At 50.8% G+C, this 19,187-nt stretch overlaps 1 protein-coding gene across 5 annotated transcripts; it reads right to left on the bottom strand.

Moving 5' to 3' along the window:
• Positions 1–41: 41 nt before the first annotated feature.
• Camta2 (calmodulin binding transcription activator 2) lies at positions 42–19,170 on the bottom strand. 5 transcript variants are annotated; one of them, XM_050162768.1, is made up of 22 exons: positions 19,046–19,170; positions 17,515–17,609; positions 17,242–17,345; positions 14,685–14,752; positions 14,467–14,602; positions 13,839–13,925; positions 13,463–13,616; positions 13,068–13,202; positions 11,586–12,526; positions 10,476–10,602; positions 9,181–9,315; positions 6,046–6,161; positions 5,184–5,368; positions 4,854–4,932; positions 4,364–4,586; positions 3,745–4,046; positions 2,470–2,666; positions 2,019–2,202; positions 1,610–1,681; positions 1,170–1,357; positions 933–1,007; positions 42–845 (listed from the first exon to the last, which is right to left on the bottom strand). In XM_050162768.1, exons 2-22 carry the CDS (start codon positions 17,543–17,545, stop codon positions 782–784), a joined length of 3,603 nt encoding a protein of 1,200 aa, XP_050018725.1. In that variant the 5' UTR covers positions 17,546–17,609; positions 19,046–19,170; the 3' UTR covers positions 42–781. The 5 variants fall into 5 exon arrangements, with proteins under 5 accessions (XP_050018725.1, XP_050018722.1, XP_050018723.1 ...); XM_050162765.1 differs by having other exon boundaries at positions 17,515–17,604; positions 19,046–19,112; XM_050162766.1 differs by having other exon boundaries at positions 13,839–13,910; positions 17,515–17,604; positions 19,046–19,111.
• Positions 19,171–19,187: the final 17 nt, after the last annotated feature.

Below are 19,187 nucleotides of genomic sequence, written 5' to 3'. Positions count from 1 at the left end.
CGATCTTCCCGCCCCGCCCCCAGCAGACATAGGCCAGAGGCTAGCTGGTGCAGAGATGTTTAATGGCAGTTCGTATAAACCAAGCCCATGCACAAATAGAAAGTGCTCGTGGAGCCAGCCGGAGGCCCCCGCCGCGCCAGGGAACCAGACGCCCGGCCGCGCAGCGCCTTAAATAGATTCTTCACTATACTCTGTATGTTACAGTATGTACATACCCCTCCCCATGGGAGCGGGACTCCGCCTCGCGATCCTATGTACACCCCCTCCTCTTTGGAACCCAGGGTGGGTGGCCAGAGTCAGGGTGATGGGGAAGACAGGGCCAGGAAAGGAGGAAACAGACGCAAACATGCGGAGTCAGGGTGGGGCTGTCACCCCTGAAACACGAGGGCGCGCGCAGCGAAGGCAGTGTTGGGGACGAGGCGGATACATTCATCATAGACTCGTCGAACAAATAAATAAGGCAAGTCAGGAAGGTCCGAGTCAGATGCAGGCAGGAGCGGGGTTATGGAGAAGGTGCAGGCAGGGCTCCGTAGGTCACAGCTGAAGATGCAGATATGTGGGGTACGGGTCTTCTGGAGCCAGGGACCGAAAGAGGAGGCACGACCAGAAGGGAGGAGAAGTGTAGGTCTAAGGCTGGGGAAAGGGACAGGGGTTCTACAAAGGGCTCCCAAAAAGGTGAAGGAGAAAAAGCTGCCGACAGGGGGCTCCCCTAATCCCGAAAGCCTTCTCCTTGTTAAGACTGCCAGGGGCCCCCAGGGTGTGGAGAAAGGCGGTGGAGAGGTCAGGTGGCCAGTCCTGGCTGGGGCAGCCCTTCCAGCTCCTGGTTCTGCTTCAATTCCCTCATCCTGCGGAGAGACAGAGAGGAGTCAGAGGAGAGTGCTGGATAAGGAAAGATAGCAGGGCAGAGAGCCAGTGAGGTAAGGGATTAGAACCTGTGTCGGCAGCGCCGCAGGAACCGCATTATCTTCCGGGCTGCCTGGTCCTGCTTCTTGGTAAGAAAGGAGCCCCTGGTGAAAGAGAGAGAGAACTCATAGAACTCAGGCCTCCCAGCGCCCATTTTAAGTCCATAGTAGGCAAAAGCAGGCAGGCAGGAAGAGAAGAGGGAGTGGGCTTTATCAAAGAGGTAAGCAGGGGTCCGTAGGAGGGGCGGGAGCGGGGGCGGTTCCTACTTGTTTCGGGCCGGCAGGGGGCCTGAGGGCCGGTGAGCAGGCCCTGGCCTGCGGCGGTAGGAGCGGTAGTGCTGCTGGATGAGTACGGCCGCTCTGCGGCTCTGCTGAAACCGCTTCTGTTCATAGTAGCTTCGGAACTTGCTCTGAATCAGGATGGCCGCCTGAGTCATTTTCTTATAGAGTGCAAACTGCAGGGAAGGAGAGAGGGGACAGGAGCTGAAATGGAGGGGCAGAAATCCAAAGCCCTGAAGGTCACCCTTAAGTCAGGTTGATGCGCAGCCCTTTCTCTAGCCCACACTCACGCCCAGAGCTCATGCCTAATACCTTAAGTGCAATCCAGGTCAGCTTGTGGAGAGAGAGGGGAAATTAGGGCTCTCAGCCCAGGGACTTGTTAGATGTGGTGGTTGTGTGTTGGTATACCTTTGAGAAAAGGCTCTAACCTGCTTGTACTTCCGATAACAACGTTGGATCACAGCTGCGGCCACCTCCTGCTGCTCCTTCAACCTCCGGCCCTAAGGAAAGAAAATGAGGCCAAATCTCAACATCTCACTGCCTACCTCGTGGACTCTGGACCTACTCCTTCCTCCCGAAGTTCCCTCCTTAAAAAATTTTTTTTTTCATATTTATTTATTTGTGTGTGTGTGTGTGTGTGTGTGTGTGTGTGTGTGTGGGCATCAAAGGACAACTTGAGAGAGTCAGCTCTCTTCCACTATGAATTCCAGGGACAAAATTAAAGTTGTCAGACTTGGTGGCAAGTACTGGCTCCCCTGGGCTCTTTCTTAGTCCCATTTAAGGCCTCTGAATGAGTGCTCTTTCTGCAAAAGCACGGGAGACCCTGGGCTCTCTGACCTTGTACTTTCGGAAGGCTGTCTGGATGACGCGGGCCGCCTCATACAGTTCCCGCTGCTCATGATCTGAGAGTGTCAGCAAGGCAAAGTCACTTTCCATCTTGCCACTGGTAGATGCAGAGAGGAACTCTGCCCAGGAAGGTGCTGGAGGGACAGCTAGGCGACCTCGCTCCAAGGGCAGCTCACTGTGGGGAGAGAAAGGCTATCATGGAGCATCTTAAACCCCTTTATCCCGGCTAGAGGTGGCTACTGGGGACAATCTTCAGCAACAAAGACTGAAAAAGGGTGGCTCCAGAGTTCATCAACAAGTTCTGGTCTCCTGAACACCCAGGGCCGCAGCCAGAATGGTGGGCCGCAGCCAGAATGGTGCTTTGGCTGTAAGGGAGCCTGCTTCCTCCCACCCATCTTTCTCTGAAAAAGAATCTGAAGGCTTTTTGTTCTGAGCTAGTCACCTAGTAGGGGCTGAGCTGGGGAAATGGTCCACATTCTCCAGGTAACTGGCTAGCCAGGACATGGTCTCACTAAGCCCCACAGTGCCTGTCTGCTCCCTTGGTGAGGCTCCAGCTTCAGGGAATCCTGAGAAGTCCTCTCGTTTAATCCGCTCTGGTGTGGCTTCGATGATCTGCTTGGCTAGTGAGATCATGTCCACCTGGATGAAGGGAGACAAGTGTACTTAACTACTGATGGTCCAGCAGCACAGCCTAACTGTAGCCTTAAACCCCACTCCCTCATCTTTCGAGATGCCACCGGCACATGCCCCAGGAACTGCTTTTCTGCTCGCTAATTCTGAACTAACACTGCTCATTCACTCATTCTGATTGATTCCCTCTGAGGGACACAGCCCTTCATGCTGTTAAGTTGTGGAGAACACAAAAAGCGAAGGATGAAGGTCTTAGCATCCTTCCACTTTGCCCACTGTCCCTCTTGGATCTGCCCTATGCCCCGGAGTAGTCCAAGCCTATCTTGCTTCAGGTCTCCAAGAACCAGCCTTGGGCTTAACATAACAACACTCCTGGTGACTAGCTAGTTGGGAGGCAAATAGCATACTGCTGGCCATACTCCATTATGCTGGCTTTGGAGGTTTGGGTTTGTTGTTGTTTTGAGACACTGTCTCACTATGTAACTCTGGCTGTACTGGAACTCACTTTATAGACCAGGCTGGCCTGGACCTCACGGAGATCCTCCTGTCCCTGCCTCCTGAGATGGAGTACTTGTTTCCTAATTATACTCGGCCTTTCTAAAGCGAGTGTGTGCACAGGTCCTAGCACTTATCTTCAAGGTGCACTTCCCAGCAAGTGGCCCACACTGTTATTCTCAACACTAGAGAGGCTGAGGCAGGCAAATCTCTGAGTTTAAGGCCAGCCTGGTCTACAGAGTGAGTTCCAGGACTCCAGAGTGACATAGCGAGACCCTGTCTTGAAAAAAACAAAACAAAACCAAAAAGAACCTTTCCCTTCATGGGTTGACAGGTGATTGCAATGGTTAGTTCTAAGTGAAGATACTCCCCAGGATTCTTAACCTCTCCTACCTCGTGACTGCTGAATCATAGTCTGGAAGGAACTACTAAGCAAAGGGGTCCTGTGCCCACACCCAAACAGTAAATGGTTTTTCTTCTAAAACTGAAGCCAGGCTGATCTGCTTCATGGAACTCTGTCACCCCACCTCTGTCTGCACCTCATTCCATTCCTAGCCTTTATGAATCTAATCTAAACCAACATAAAGAGTACCGGGATCACATCCACAGCTGGTGGGCTGTCAGCATCCTCTGGAGGAGCCCCATCCTTCTGGGCTAGTGTGAGCCCAGAAACGGAAGGAACAGACTCTTTGGAGTTAGTGGCTTCGTAGTCCATAAAGAGTAAGGGTGTCTCAGGGGTGCCGGAAGAAAGCTGGCCTGGAATCATCTCCATAGTAATTTCAGAAGCCAGCAGAGGAGCAGGGGGAGGACTGCCATCTGGGGCACTTGAATAGGCTGATGTGACAGAGAAGGTGCCATCTGACAGCTCCGAGGGTGAAGAGACGCTGCTCAGACCTGAGTGGAGGGCAGAATGTGTAAGGACAGCGGGACCTGCAGGCTACCCTGAGTCTCTTACCTCAGCTCATTTCAGTTTCTGTCTTTTTTTTTTTTAATATAAACTTACTTTTATGTGTGTGAGTTTTTTTTTTCCCCCAAATATATGTCCATTGTGAGCTACTATGTGGGTGCTGGAAATAGAACCCAAGTCCTCTGGAAAAGCAGCCTTCCAGCCCCTCCCCTGCCTCTTCTTGGTCCCATTACCTCCCATTCCTGTCTCTCTCACTGTCTCCCACCCTTTGCTTTGCTCTGGACATTTTTTGGCCAACTCTCACCAGTGTCTGGGCTGGAGGAAGGTGGAGATAGAGCAAGTGGGTGCTCAACTGAAGGCTCCTGTCTCTGCAGCTCCTCAAGGCAGCGGGCAAGGCGCACATGACCCCGAGAATGGGCCACAGATAGGGGGAGACGGCCCAGGGAGTCAGGAATGCTCAGTGCTTGTCGATTCCAACAGAAAAGGAGCACAGCAGCTTCTAAGTGTCCCAGTGCACAAGCCCACATCTACGGAGAGATGGTGGAGTGAGGCCTGTCCGTCTCCAGCCAGTTCTCAGGCCCTAGCCCACTGCGGATTTCCCTGCACTCCTCAAAGGACCACTCCTGGAACTCGCTCTGTAGACCAGGGTGGCCTTGAACTCAAAGATCCACCTGCCTCTGCCTCCCAAGGGGTGGGGATTAAAGACCTGCACCACTACCGCCCGCAAATCATTCTTTTGAAGTATCCGTTCCTCTGCTTATTGCCCTGAGGGAACTTGGAAACAACATCCTCACCAGAGGGGTGCAAGAGAAATGGTCCACATTGAGCGGGTCAACCTCTTGCTCTAAGTCCAAGCTTCCAGTCTCCACACTCCTAGAGGTTAGGGTCAACAACAAAGTCGAGTCAGGGAGGGAAAAATGGGACAAAGTACAAAGTAGGAACATAGAAGCAGAAGGACTGGAAGTGACTTTAAGTTGGTCAAGAAGTCAATGTCTTAGGTCAGGATATTAAGAATCCTCCAAAAACCAATCTTCAGAGAGCACACCTTCCCATAGTGACCCTGATCCTTCCAGGCAGGGATCCAAGTTCTTACCCCCTGGGGCTTTAGTCTCAATAGTGCTCACCGCCACTGGCTCAGAGTCTCAATGAGTCGAGCATAGCCCTGGGCAGCAGCCAGATGCAGAAGGCTCATGCCCCGGAAGGGGCTTCCATGGATCAGACGTTCAGGACCTCTCCAAGTGGAACGGGGGATCATGCTCTCTACCAAGACCACCACACGTGCCTCGAAACCAGGGCCCTGGCCTTCATCCTGCAGTACATACACCCACATGCAGAGATTTGGGCTTTTGGTCCAGCAGGTTATCTTACCAGCTTCAGCTTTTAGCGCGCTCTCTCTCTCTCTCTCTCTCTCTCTCTGTGTCTCTGTCTCTCTCTCTGTCTCTGTCTCTCTCTCTGTCTGTCTCTCTCTCTCTCTCTCTGTCTGTCTCTCTCTCTGTCTGTCTGTCTGTCTGTCTCTCTCTCTCTCTCTCTCACACACACACACACACACACACACACACACACACACACACACCTTTCCCACTCCAGGTTCCCACTACCACTGATAGTTCACTGGTTCTCCTAGTTTGAGTCCCTTGCACACCATTGCCCACACTGGGCTTCCATACTAGTACTGACTGGTGCCACCATGTTCATGTATGCTTTTCTCCCGCATGAACCAGCATCTTCTCAAAGCTCCCAGCCCTTTTTCCTCAGAGTCAGAACCCACAGAGCTCTTGGGCCCAACATTCCTGATTCCTCCCCCACCCTCACCTTCACCTCCACCCTTCAGATCAGAAATAGTCCGAAGCCTGTCATGCCGAGAGGGAAGAGTACTCGCTGATGAGGCTGGGGAAAGGTGAGTGAGGGATGTTACATGCTAGAACCACTCTCCTTATAGAGATCCTATGCCCCCACTGTAGACTGTGGTCTTTGTTGTAGAAGTACCTGAATTGGAGGAGCCTCTGGACCCTGGCCAGGTGTCTGCCCAGCTGCTGCAATCTCTGCCATCCGCTTCTCCATTTGCTCCAGCCGCTCCAGGATGGACATCCGGAACTGGCTGTCTGTGGGGTGGGCATGGGAGACTGAGTAGACAGGATCTAGGTGGTGCTAGTAACATTACTTGTACCCAAGGTCTGGGGGATGAAGAATGGGATGATCGAGTCTTCTCATCCCCTATACAACATCCTCCTTACCCACTCATCTACACAGAACTAACCAGGAAGGCTCAGCTCTTGAACTAAGGCTATTAATCTCATGCATAGACTAGAACCAAGATTAAGAACCAAGGCTGACCGGGCTATGGTGGTGCATTCCTTTAATCCCAGCACTTGGGAGGCAGAGGCAGGGAGATCTCTGTGAGTTCGAGGCCAGCCTCGTCTACAAGAGCTAGTTCCGGGACAGGCTTCAAAGCTACAGAGAGACCCTGTCTCGAAAGAACAACAACGAAAAAAAGAACCAAGGCTGTTTCCTCCAAGACAGAGGCATCAGGAATTCTCCAGTGCCCATCTGGTCCTCAGCTAACTAAGCCACATATTGGCATGTCCTCCTCCAGCCTTTTCCTAAACAGAATGTACCCTAAGTTCTTGTTCCTGATACTACCTTTGTCCCCCATGATGGGCTGCATACTCCAAGATCCCCCTTCTAGTCTAAACCCCAAAGTACTTGAAGACTAGAGCTTCAAAGGCACCACCTACTCCAGCAGATCCTCTGCAGCTTTGCACAAAGGATGGTTGGGGAGAGACAGTGACAGAGATGGGTAGCCATGTTCATTCTTCCTCCTCCCAACTCCATGCACAAATACACACACACACACACACAAATTTATGCACACGCAAACAGAAGCTATATCTTCCCTTTTGAGATCAAATAAGGACAAGGAAAGGAAGTGAGAGGGGACTAGAGCCTAGAGAAAACAAGCACAGAGAAATAATGAAGACGGGGGATGTTCTACAGTGCCATAATAGAAGGGAATGATGAGCAGAAACTCAGACAGGACAGAGAGGGGAACAGATCCAGAAAGTCCCAACCAAGCAATTAGGAAAGAAAATAGGCAAGACCAGATATAGTTCAAGTGGGAAGAAAGGAGACCCGGCAGAGAGATGACACACAGATTAGAAAGGGGTAAAAGTAAAGTGATGACCAGCCAGAGCAGCACAGATCAAAGCTGAGGATGCTACCAAGGCCCAAAGCTAGGAAACTAATGCCACAAACATCCACTCACATCTGACACATCTACTCAGGCTGTACCACAAGTGTGACCCGCCCCCAAGAGTGAGGCAAGAGCAGGAATAAAAGCCTCCTGGGAGAGAAGGAGGATGGCAGGAGAACTGAGAAGAACCGAGAAGAAACAGAGAAAGAGTAAACCTTGAGAAAGCAGAGGGTCAGATAGAGTTCTCAAGCCCCCAAAAAGGAAAACAAGTAAAGGAGCAGAAATGGGACCAACTAAAACACATATAGCATATGTGTGTGCACGCCTGTATGGGCAAGAGAGGACACTTTAGTAACAACTCTACCGACAGTATCACACGTTTCCAATTTTCTGTATGGCTTTTCTATAATTTCCAATAGTCCTATAATGAATACAACTTTACCATCCAAAAGAAAAACATAAAAATAAATGACCTATACTTTTTCCTTTTAATTTTTTATTTTATGTGTATGAGTGTTTTGCCTGCATGTGTATCTGTACACCACTTGTGTGCCTGATGCCCAGAGAGGCCAGAAGAGGGCATCTGATCCCCTGGAATTGGAGTTACAGGTGATTGTGAACCACCGTGTGGGTGCTGGGAATCAAACTTGGGTCCTCTGCAAGAGTACTTAGTGCTCTTAAATACTGAACCATCTCTTCAGCCTGGGAGGCCTCAAACTTGAGATCCTCTTACTCCAACCTCCAGAGTAGCTAGAATTACAAGTATACACAACTTCTCCTTGTTCAATTTTGTATTTAACAATAACAATTTTAAACTGAGAGTGGTACCACATGACTATAATCACAGTACTTGGGAGGTAAATGCAGAAGGATCCAGATATTCAAGGGTATAAAATGAGTTTGAGGCTGGCCTAGACTACATGAGACCCTGCCAAAAAACAAAACAAGGGGGCTGGAGAGATGACTCAAGGCCATCTTAAGTACCATGGCTACTCTTCCAGAGGACCCTGTTTGATTCCCAGCACATACAAGGCAGTTTACAATGGGTGTAACTCTAGTCCCAGATGATTGATACCCTCTTCTGGCTTCTATGGGTACACAGACACATAAAAAACACCCGGACAAATTAAAAAAAAAAAAAAGTTAGCTCCAAAATTCACAGAAATAAGGACAGTTTGCTACCACATTTAAAAAATGACTAGCCGGGCAGTGGTGTCGCACGCCTTTAATCCCAGCACTCGGGAGGCAGAGGCAGGCGGATCTCTGTGAGTTCGAGACCAGCCTGGTCTACAGAGCTAGTTCCAGCACAGGCTCCAAAGCCACAGAGAAACCCTGTCTCGAAAAACCAAAAAAAAAAAAAAAAAGACTAATGTCCCCTCCAAACATAGATTTAAAAAAAAAGCCAGTGGTGGCACACACCGTTAATCCTGTACTTGGGAGGCAGATTCAGGAGGATCTCTGAATTAGAAGCCAGCCTGGTCTACAGAGTACGTTCCAGAGCTACACAGAGAAACCTTGTCTCAAAAACCAACCAAACAAACAAAAGACAACCCCCCCCACCCAGAAAAACAAAAAACAAACAAACGAAATGAAACAAACAAACAAATGCCAACAAAGCTAAGCATGGTAGCACATGCCTGTAAATCCCAGTACTCTGGAAGGCAGGGGCAAGAAAATGGCAGCAAATTTTAGGCCAACTTGATCTACAAAGAAGTTCTAAGATAACCAAGGCTACATAGCGAGACTCTTTCTAAAAAACATTAATACACACACACACACACACACACACACACACGCACGCACGCATGCACGCACACACGCACACCCACGTCCAGTGGAAATGGCAGCAATAGTGGGCTTTCCTGGTGCCCTGAAAGGTAGAGCATCATGTTATTCTTATGTCATGCCTAAAACCTTGGGTCAGTACTCACCATCCAGTGACAACCAGTCAAGCTGCGTGGAAGGCAGAGACAGGAATCGGCGGGCTCGATACTCAAAGAGCACAGAAGCAGAGAGGGGCCCCTCCCGCCCTGCCACCTGCAAAGACACCAGCCCTACCTCGTGGGCTGGGGAGAGTAGGTCAGGGAGAAGGGCTCTTTGCCTGGCTCCTTTCCTGGCTGATTGGCTGTATTGGAGCCAGTGATAATTATTAGTGCATATTTCTCCCATTCCCTTGGTGTGGGCCAAGAGACTCCCAGCTTCAGTGTGTACCCTTTGCACTAATGGGGCAGAGAAGGGGACTTAATACATCTATGGACCAGAGAATTATTGGCTGTAGACTCTGAGTTAAGGGTATTGCTCAGCAAACATGATGGTGGCTAACTTCTTCAATCCTTTAGACCAGAGTTCAGAGGTGATGACCCTTGCTGAAATGCAGGAAAGGGAAGTTGTCTGCTTATCATCAGTGTCTGGTAAGAGATGTATCCAGAGTCTCAATGTCTATCACCCCGAGGAAAAAATCACCAGGCTTCAACCTCAAGACCAGGGGCTGAGACTTTTCTCCCAATTCCTGGCTTCTCTGGTCTTACTTCCCCTTTCCCTTCATACGTGGTTGACTGGGGCTGTGAAGACCAGGAGAGAATATACTCCTAAACAACAACACTGCCAACCTGGAGTACCCTGAGGAAGACAACTGTTGAGTCCTAGGTTGCAGGGAAGGATGGTGGCAAAAGATAGGGAAGTCAGTCTAGACCAGCGCTGTCCACAAGAACTTTCTACAGTGTTGGGTATGTTACTGGGAGCCCTAAAATGTGTGGTGTTTAAACACTTGAAATATGGTCAGTGTGCCTGAGGAAATGAATTTTAAGTTCTATTTAATTTTAATTAAATAGGTCCATGTGGCTGATGAACTTTCTCCTTAGATTAGTGTAGAAGAGCCTGGTTCCAACTAAGCTACAGAGGCAGCATGGGCATTAGAGATCCCTTTGGCCACATGCTTAACCTTAGAGGAGGGAGACCAAGATCACAAGGAAGGTATGGAATTAGCTAAGGTCATTGGTTAGATAACAACTGGGCTTCTTAGATCGTATCCTAGATTTGGGGATACTAAGACCATGCTCTTCTGTCTGCTGGGGGAACTGGACACTCAGCCTCAGGGCTGGAAGAGGCCTTTGTGCCCTCAGAACAATATATTTGTTTCCAGTGCTTCCTGGAAGCCTGGAGGTCCTCAGTCATCTTAACTGTCCATAATGGCAGTCCCTCCCCTCATTATTCCCGATCTCCATACCAGGACAGTAGCAGCGTAAGACACCAGGCTGGACAAGAGAGGCTGGCACTGCGATGTGGTCAAAGACACAGGAGTAATGCTCCGTGGCCTCCGTCCAAGGGCCTGTGATGAGCACCTTGACCCCACCCTGCAGACAGAAGTCAGACAGCCGCGTGACTGGAGTTGGGCTTTCAGTCACTCATTTATTTAGATCCTTAGAAATGACCACTGTACGGCAGGATCTGTGCTAGAGTTTAGAGGTTCACTGATGAACAGGACTCACCTTCCGGCCAAGTGGTTATTTATCTCATCAGAACTAATTTTCTTTTCTTTTTTTAAAGGATCTAATGTAGCTTAGGTTGGCCTCAAACGTCCTATGTAGCCAAAGATGGCCTTGAATTCCTGATCATCTAGCTTCTGTCTCCTATTAATGTGCACCACCCATGCCCAGTAAAACATCTTTCTCCAGTGTTGATGATCCAGCCCAGGCCTTCTATATGCTAGGCAAGTGTTCTACCATTGAGCTACACCCTGAGCCCTTTACTGGACTGTCCTGAATCTACTAAGAAACACAAGTCAGGACCTCCGCAAAAGGATCAAACAACTTTCATCAGAAAGCTGTGTGCTGGGCTACTTCACTCCCCTGCAGTTCCCTTCCCTCCTGAAGTCAAGTGGAACTTCTCTGTGCTGACCACAGACTTCCAGCTGCCCAGAATTTGAAGTCATATCTCAGTGTACATTTTTCTCTAGCATTAGTCATTAGTGGCCCCCATGGCCCTCCACCTTAAAACAGTCACCAAGAAAATGAGGTCCCTGAAGGGCTCTGAAAACCATGATAACACATTGGAGGGGGACTGGGAGAGGAGCATGGATAAAGACTATGAAAATACAAGAAAAGCTACAGTTTACATCAAAGCAAAGGTTAGAAGAACCAGGGGGATGAAGGACTTGGGAGATCACCTAAAGTCAGAGTATATGCCTAACATGCTAGATTTGCTTCCTAACGTTATAAACAAACACATAAAAGCCATGAAAACTGAGAAATAAGGTCACAGGCCATGGGGTAAGAGTTAATAAAATTCATTTTGAAAAACCAGAAAACAAGTGGGAGAAGAGAAACCCAAGACTCACCTCTGGGTAGGACCACTCTGGGGAAAAGTCTGTGATGGTGTGAAGAGCAGGAGAGAGCTGGGGGGTTGGGGCTGGGACGCTTGGAGCTTCATCACTGATGAGTTCGCCCATAAGGTCTGGGAATGACGAAAGACTGAAGGGCTCTAGCTCACTGGCGCCACCAGAGCCCCCAAACAAGGCTTCTCCTCTTGTTACCCTGCCTGATGGCTGCAAGGTGGCAGGTGAAGATGGGGATGAAGGAGGGGGTGAAGGTACAGGTGGCACAGTTCCCTGGCCCTTGAGTTCCTCCCCACTATCATCATCTTGGATAAAGAATTGGTTTCCTCTTCTCCCACTTGCTCCCAACTGTGAAGGGAGACCTCGAGCAGCTGCCTGGGGCTCCAGGGCAGCAGCAGGTTCCAGGGCAGGACAGGGAATATGAGTGCCCTCTGCCTCAGGGAAGTCTGGGTTTACTCCTTGGCCCCCTCCATATGTCTGGCCCCTCTGGGGGCTGTTGAGAAAACGATCAGGGTCAAAGGCAGGGCTGGGGGGAGCTGGTGGGGCAGAAGGTTCAGAACCTACAACCATAGCCACGCTCACAGAAGGTCTAGGTTCAGCCTGGGGAGCCAAGTGCCTGGTGGGTGTCAGGCCCCCAGCATGCTGCTCTAGTCCTGTTAGGAGGAGGATGGCAGTGCCTCCTCTTGACGAACTCCCTCGAGAGGTAGGAGGGCTAGGTCTGATTTCTAGGGGTTCTGCAAATCCTGAGGAGGAGGAAGAGGAAGAAGAGGAAGATGGGGAGGTATGTGCCTTGGGTAGCTCTGGAGGAAGTGGTGCTATCAGTGGCGGAGGTTCAGGGGGCTGGGAGTGGGATATGGAAGCCAGGGTCAAAGCTCGGGGCTCCACTTTGGGAGAGATGATGCGGTGTTTGGTGCTGCTGCATTTGTGGGTGAGGCTCCCGGAACCTGGAATGGAGAAGAGTAGGAAGAAGAGAAAGGATGATACATCCTTCTCCAGCAGACCCTTCCTGGAAGCCCCGCCCCCATCAGTAAACCCACAGTGTAATACTGATTATGACCACTGGGAGGCATCAGAAGTGAGTCTCCCCCTCCCTTCAGTTTCTCAAAACAAACAGGACTAGAGGAACAGAGTAGGGGAGGAGCCCTGGCTTGAGGCAGTAGCTGAGAGCAGAGGGTAAAGGCAGAGCAAAAGGACAAAAGAACCAAGGGGTACTAAGGAGGATCAGAGCTAAGGTTGAGTGTGATCGGTGGTGTGGGATGGTAGGGGCAGGAATTACTAAAAATAGTAAACGCGAGAGCCATGGACTGCGGGGACTAAAGTGTGTACATTCTGGGGCCAGTGTTGCCAGACAGGAAGTTCTTTGCTCATCTGGCCCATCTTCCTGAACATGCAAAGACTTGCAAATTAGTATGCAAATTCCATCAAGTCAGTTATTAAGCAATGTGGCTAAATGGGAAAACAGTTCCAGAGTCAGGCTTCACTTACCAAGGCCCCCACTACAGAGGCAGGCATGGGTTCGGGGTGCTGGCTTGGTTGGGTGGGTGTCCAAGATCTGTTGCACCAGCTGTTCCACAGAGAATTCCTCCGACCCATTCCCACAGCTCCACTTGATGCCATGAACTACAGGAGATTTGGGGGACACTGTGAGGCTTCCAAAGGACCTCGATGGCTCCCCTAAAGCCCTGGCATGCTGAACTTTTCGGCCCCCTCCATATTCCACATCTTAGACTGCACAGCCTCAGTGTCTGGCCTCCAAACAGGAACGCTCCCTCCTGGCTCAGAGAAAAACAGTTACCCACAGGGCTCGTGCACGGAGCTCTAGTGCTTTTGGGAAGCTCCACTCTCTCCTCCCTTAGAGCTCGATCGTGCTTGTTCCTTACACATGGGCTTTAGCTGTCCCAATAGCTCCTCGCGTGACCACTTCAGCCACTCCCGCCGGTCGCTACTGATGGAACAAAAGATGGGGCTACAGCCCTTTCCACAGTCCTCTAGGGCCGGGACGTTCAGGTAGTGCACGAGGACGATGTCAGGGTTCTGGGAGCACAAAGGCACGTGCCATGGGCCTAGGATTCAGGGCCTTGGCTTCCTAGTCTTCACTTTCTTCTGAGTATTACCCCCAATTCTAGTCACCCCCAATTTCCATCATGTTCTAGCTTCTTCTTTTCCCACTCAGAACCTATTCCACTTCATCTTTTCAGACCCCATGTTCCTCAAAGAGCCAGAAATCTGGCTCCCTGAGTTCTTGGTTGGTCTTACCTGGAGCAGCCAGTAGCAGCGCCGATGGAATGTGGGGACGATGGAAGAGTGAACGTAGCAGCCATAGAGACACTGCCAGGAGACAGGCTGGGGTGGGGGGAGGGCTAGTCTGCTCCCCAACTCTTCCTCTGTTCAGTCCCTTTGCAGGAATCCCAATCTTTCCACCAGTTCCTCTTCAGCCCTCTCCCTACCCTCACCTTCTTCCTACCCCTTCCAAATTCTGGCAGCCTTAAGTCATGGTTAAGGGACAGAGAGAAGAGAACAGAGGAGCTGGGGATCTTACAAAAAAAAAAAGGGGGGGCCCAATTTGAGATATGGGAAAGAAATCTAAGGGCAGAGAGAAAGTCCAGAACAACAATGATTTGGGAAGAGAAACCGTGTTTAGAACATAATTACTTAGATCCCCGAGGGAAATGCAAGCAAGGGAATGTGAAGGGTATGTACATTGGTGCCGTAGGCTGGGCTGTGGAGGGCAAACGGGAAGCTGAGAGAGAGCTCAGCAATCAGTCAGCTGATCCAGAGTGACTGAGAAGACTGACTGAGCAGGAGAGGCTGACAATGTCCCCAAACCCTGCCTGCCAGGCTGGAGTGTGGGCAAGGGCGATGTGTGGATGTCTGATGCTCTTACCTCCATGCCCTGGACCTTGAGTTTCATGTGGTCCTCTCGGGTGGTCTTCCCGTCCTTCCGCTTCTTCCAAAGGTAACCATCCTTTCGGTATTTCACCTTCTTACGATTGTAGAGGATAATGGAGCCATTCTGAGGCCTGGAAGGAGAGCGGGAAGGCTTGAGTTTTATGAATACAGCCCAGGATTCCTGTTATTTTTGAAACTGGAGAACCTTCTCACCTTGTCTTTGGGGCACAGGACAGCCACTCATCATGTTTCTCAAAGGTGATCAGGTAGGATGCGATCTCCTGGAGGAGAGGAAACACTTGGGTCACCCCCTTGGTCAATGGCTCAGGGTCTCTGCAGAGGTATGGCAGGTATTTGGGCCCAGCAAGGTCTTACAGTCCTCTTAAGAACAGCTAGTTCTACCCTAACTTCAGGTTGGGGATATAGTTCCGTAACAGAAAAAGACAGTGCTTGTTTAGCATGTGCAAGGCCCCAGGTTCAAGTACCAGAAGGAGAAAATAAAAACAACCTAACCACTTATCTCTCTCTCCCCATACTGGAGCCTATATCGTGGAGCCAGCTTCAAGTTTACCCTTTATTCATGTTAGGTACTTTCTCTGTGACCCTTTCTGCGAAATGTCAATGGCTTGACACTGACAAGGACCCCAGGTTCTCTGTCTGACTCCAAGGCTTTCAGAAAGAGTATCAAACTATCATTCCTACTATTTACTCAAATTCAACCCACTGGTCCCACCAGATGGGCTCATTGGTTCCTTCTTGAACACACCTCCAACAATCACATTCTCCACGCTACTGCCCTACAAGCCTAAAGTACCATATGAATGCCTGTGTCATCATGAGAATCATAGGTGCTTCCCAGGTGCTCTGTGAAGACTTGCTGCTTCTCTGAACTTCCTGAAGGCTCTGTAGCGCCTACAATAACCATATGCAAACACACCCATTTTTATTGACAGTACACAGTCTCACTACATAACCTTGGCCTGTCTTCTTGTACTTGATATATAGACCAGGCTGGCCACAGTGTGTTGTAATCCTTCTGCCTGCCTCCTGAGTGCTAGGACTGTGGGTGTGAGCTGCCACCTCTGGCTTTACAGACAATCCTTTTCTTTTTTTTTTTATCTTTTGATTTTTTTGAGACATGGTTTCTCTGTAGCTTTGGAACCTGTCCTGAAACTAGCTCTGTAGACCAGGCCGACCTCAAACTCACAGAGATCTGCCTGCCTCTGCCTCCCAAGTGCTGGGATTAAAGGTGTGCGCCACTATTGGCTGGCTACAATTCTAATACTGAATCAGTAATTGTCAACCACTAACTGCATACGAGGAAATACAAATACGTATACAGAACACAGAAAGTGACATCCCAGAAACTGTGCCCTCCAGAAGGTGGTAAAAAGTAGGGGCTCTGAGACAGGTATGTGGGTATCTACCTGTAATACCAGTATCCAGCACTCAGGAGGCTGAGGCAGGAAGATCAGGAGCTCAGGCCACTGAGTCCCTGTCTCTCCAACTTTAGGTTGGAGAAATGATTCGGTCAGTAAGGTGCTTGCTGTCCAAGTGTGGACATAAATTCAGATCCCCAGCACCCACCTAAGAAGCTGGGCACAGCTGTGCATGCCTGATGCCTGTAATCCTAATGCCGGGGAAAGAGAGACAAGATGGTTCATGGTTCTGGGGCTGGCTGGCCAGCTAGTCCAGCCAATCAGTGAGCTTCAGTCTCATTGAAAGGCCAGTGGTGGCACACACCTTTAATCCCAGTACTTGGAAGGCAGAGGCAGGGGGATCTCTGTGAGTTCAAGGCCAGCCTGATCTACAGAATGAGTTCCAGGACAGCCAGTGCTACACACAGTACACAGAGAGACCCTGTCTCAAAAAACAAAAACAAAAAGAAAGTCCCTGTCTCAAAAAATTAGGTAGAGCATGGAAAGTGACTAAGGAAGACATTGACACAGACCTCTAGCCTCCACAAACATATGTAACCACACACGCCTGCACATATGTACATATACACATCCACCACCACCACACAGGCCAATACGTGGAGGTTAGCCTGGGATAAATGGTGAGACCCTGTTTAAGGAAGAAAAAGATAAAGTGAGGCAGAGTAGCACACACCTGAAATCCTAGTACTAAGGACATGGAAGCAGGAGAATCAGCGTTCAGGGACTGGGACTCAGTTGGTAGAGGGCTTATCTAGTATGCACAAGGCCTTGGGGTCGTTCCCCAGAACCACATTAACTGGGTTTGGTGGCACACCTTTAGAATCCTAGCTCTTGGGAAGTAGAGGCAGGAGCATCGGATATTTAAGATCATCCTTGGCTACACAGGGAGTGTAAAGTCAATCTGGGCTACATGGGATGCTATCTCAGGGGAAGAGAGAGAGGAGAGACAGAGAGAGAATAGGAAAAAGAATGAGTTCAAACCCAGTCTTGCCTACATAGCAAGTTTGAGGCTAGCCTGGACTACATGATACCCTGTCCAAAACCCAACGTTTAACACCCAGAAGCAAAACAAATCACTTTCCTCTTCATTACCATCTACAATAGATGAGATAGCACAGGTTGGATACACAGCCTGGTGCTCACTATGGAGAACTACTAAGCTTTGTTTTTCTATGGATGGACTATACCAAAGAGAAATGGACTCCTCTAAGTCCAAGGTTTTGTAATTCTGTGACCCCAAAGCCTAGACTAGTGTTTGGTAGTGAGTGTCCACAGACAGAGGCAGGTCCTCCTTGCCCCTCCAGCCCTAACCCCATATTCCCGAGGAAAACCTCATTTGTATTCCATCGGAGCCGCTCTGGAGGCAGCAGTGGGCATCGAGGAAGACACTCCAGCAGTTTCTTGGGGAGGAAGATCTTCAGATGGTGGCTGTTCTCTAGAGGGAACCAGAAGGGAGGGCTTTGTTAGCGGCGATCTGGAGGAGAGAGGCGCAGTGTAACCAAGAGCACCAGGGAGACTAGGACCAGGACTAGAGAGGTGGGGAGCAAAGAACAGCAGAACACAGACGATTGTGCCCAAACTGGGAACCTGTTTTGTGAACTCACCAGCAACCTCAGTGGTGTCCTTGGTATTCATGGTGAGGGTTCCAGGGGGCAAGGTCACCCCCGGCCTGAGGGGCCGGGGGGAGGGGGAGTCTGTGCTGGGAAAGGAGAGAACAAGGTCATGGAAGAGGCCCCCACATTAATTCAAGATGAGGAGCCATAGAACTCACTCCCGATATCTGGGAAGGATAAAGGAAAGGTTGTACTAGAATGTGACAGCAGAACTAGAGAACAGGGATAAAAGAGAACCCAGACATAAGTGCCAGGAACCAACAGGAGTGGGGAGACAAGACAGAACAGAGTGATCAGGAAGAAAAGGATGAGTGGTGGAGGCTGACAGTTTTGGAGCATTCCCCAGGGCAGCAGGCTGGGTTCTGCTCGTCTAACCCAGATTCTCCCATGCCCTGGCCAACCTGAAGGAGAGAGTAGGTGAGGTCAGTTATTAGATCTTTCCCCATGGAAAAGCCAAACAGAAGAACTCAGGGTGCATCTGGGAAGGGAGAGCAAGGCTGGGGCTAAGGGTGGGCCAGATGTAGGAGCTGGAGCTCCAATCCTTGGAGGGTGGCTTGGCAAGCCAACCTGGACGGACGCTGGAGGAAAGCAGATGTGAGCTTGGTGACAAGCTGGCCCTTGGAAGACACACCCTGAGTTGCTTCTCTATTTGATTTTTTTTTTTTTTCTGAGGGGAAGGGCAGATCTGATAACTGACCTCACTTACTCTCTCTCTCTCTCTCTCTCTCAGGTTGATCATGAGCTAAGAGAATTTGGAGTAGACATGTTGGACCAAGCTTCCGGGTAGGACATTCCGGCTTTCCCTTTGCAGCTAGCATTTCACTTCACCTCAGCACTCCTACCTCCCCAACCTCCAGCCTACCATATCCCGTCTACTACTGCTCTGGCTCCAGTCTGAGCCTCCGCCCTCTTGGGGAACAGATGGGAGCTGGAGGAGGCTCTCTGCGCGGGTTCTGCCAGGTGTCCAGGGATGGAGAGGGGGTGGAAGCCCATTCAGGATTGGTGGTGTGCAGTGAGGCTAGGGTTGGGATAAGGAGTCCACCATAGGGTGCAGGTGCGCAGCCCAGGCTAGGCAGCTTGCCAGGGTGCAGAGCAAGAGAGAGATGAGATAGCAGGCCTGAGGGTGGTTCAGGTCTATGACACGCCTGGCGCTGGGGGTGGGGTACTCCCCCCCAAAGGGGGCGGGGGTCCTGGGAGAATCTTCGAGGTGGGAGGGTCCCTCCCGGAAACCCGGATGTTCTGGAGAAGCAGCTGAACAGAGTTCATGAACACCTGGCGGGCAAGGGGCAGAGCGGTACCGGGTGTGGGGGTCTGGGGGCAGTCCCCGCACTCTCTGGTCTGTGATGGGGCCCTGCGCCTAGAGGCGCCCCCTGGCGCGGGGAAGGAGGACGGAAGCAGCAAGGTGGAGGCAAACGGGGAGGAGGGACGGTGGTCCCCGGCGCCGTGCTCCACACCCGGACCGCGTGGAGCTGCGCCCCCTGGCGCGGGGGTGGAGAGGCGGGCGAGAGGCCCTGGCTCTTACCTCCCGGGGTCCCGCGGGTGACGGCGGCAGCGGCCATTCTACCCCAAACCGACCCCCCCTAGCGCCGGCTGACAGCGGCGTTCGACGTCAGTGCGCACGGGGCGGGGCCTCCCAATTAAGGGAACGGGGTCGAGAAGGGAAC

The sequence above is a fragment of the Alexandromys fortis genome, unplaced genomic scaffold, assembly GCF_014885135.2.
Source record: "Alexandromys fortis isolate MF-2015 unplaced genomic scaffold, M_Fortis_MF-2015_v1.1 scaffold_84, whole genome shotgun sequence".
In the NCBI taxonomy this organism is placed as follows: Eukaryota; Metazoa; Chordata; class Mammalia; order Rodentia; family Cricetidae; genus Alexandromys; species Alexandromys fortis.
Note: the sequence above shows the minus strand (reverse complement) of the source record. Positions and strands in the feature narration are given on the sequence as shown.

Coding starts and splice junctions, on each gene's coding strand:
- Camta2 (XM_050162765.1), bottom strand. CDS start 19,082: ATGGCCGCTGCCGCCGTCACCCGCGGGACCCCGGGAG. Junction 12,527..13,067: donor CCTCTGTAGTGGGGGCCTTG/GTAAGTGAAGCC, acceptor TCTCCATTCCAG/GTTCCGGGAGCCTCACCCAC. Junction 2,667..3,744: donor CAGCTGTGGATGTGATCCCG/GTACTCTTTATG, acceptor CCCTTCATCCAG/GTGGACATGATCTCACTAGC.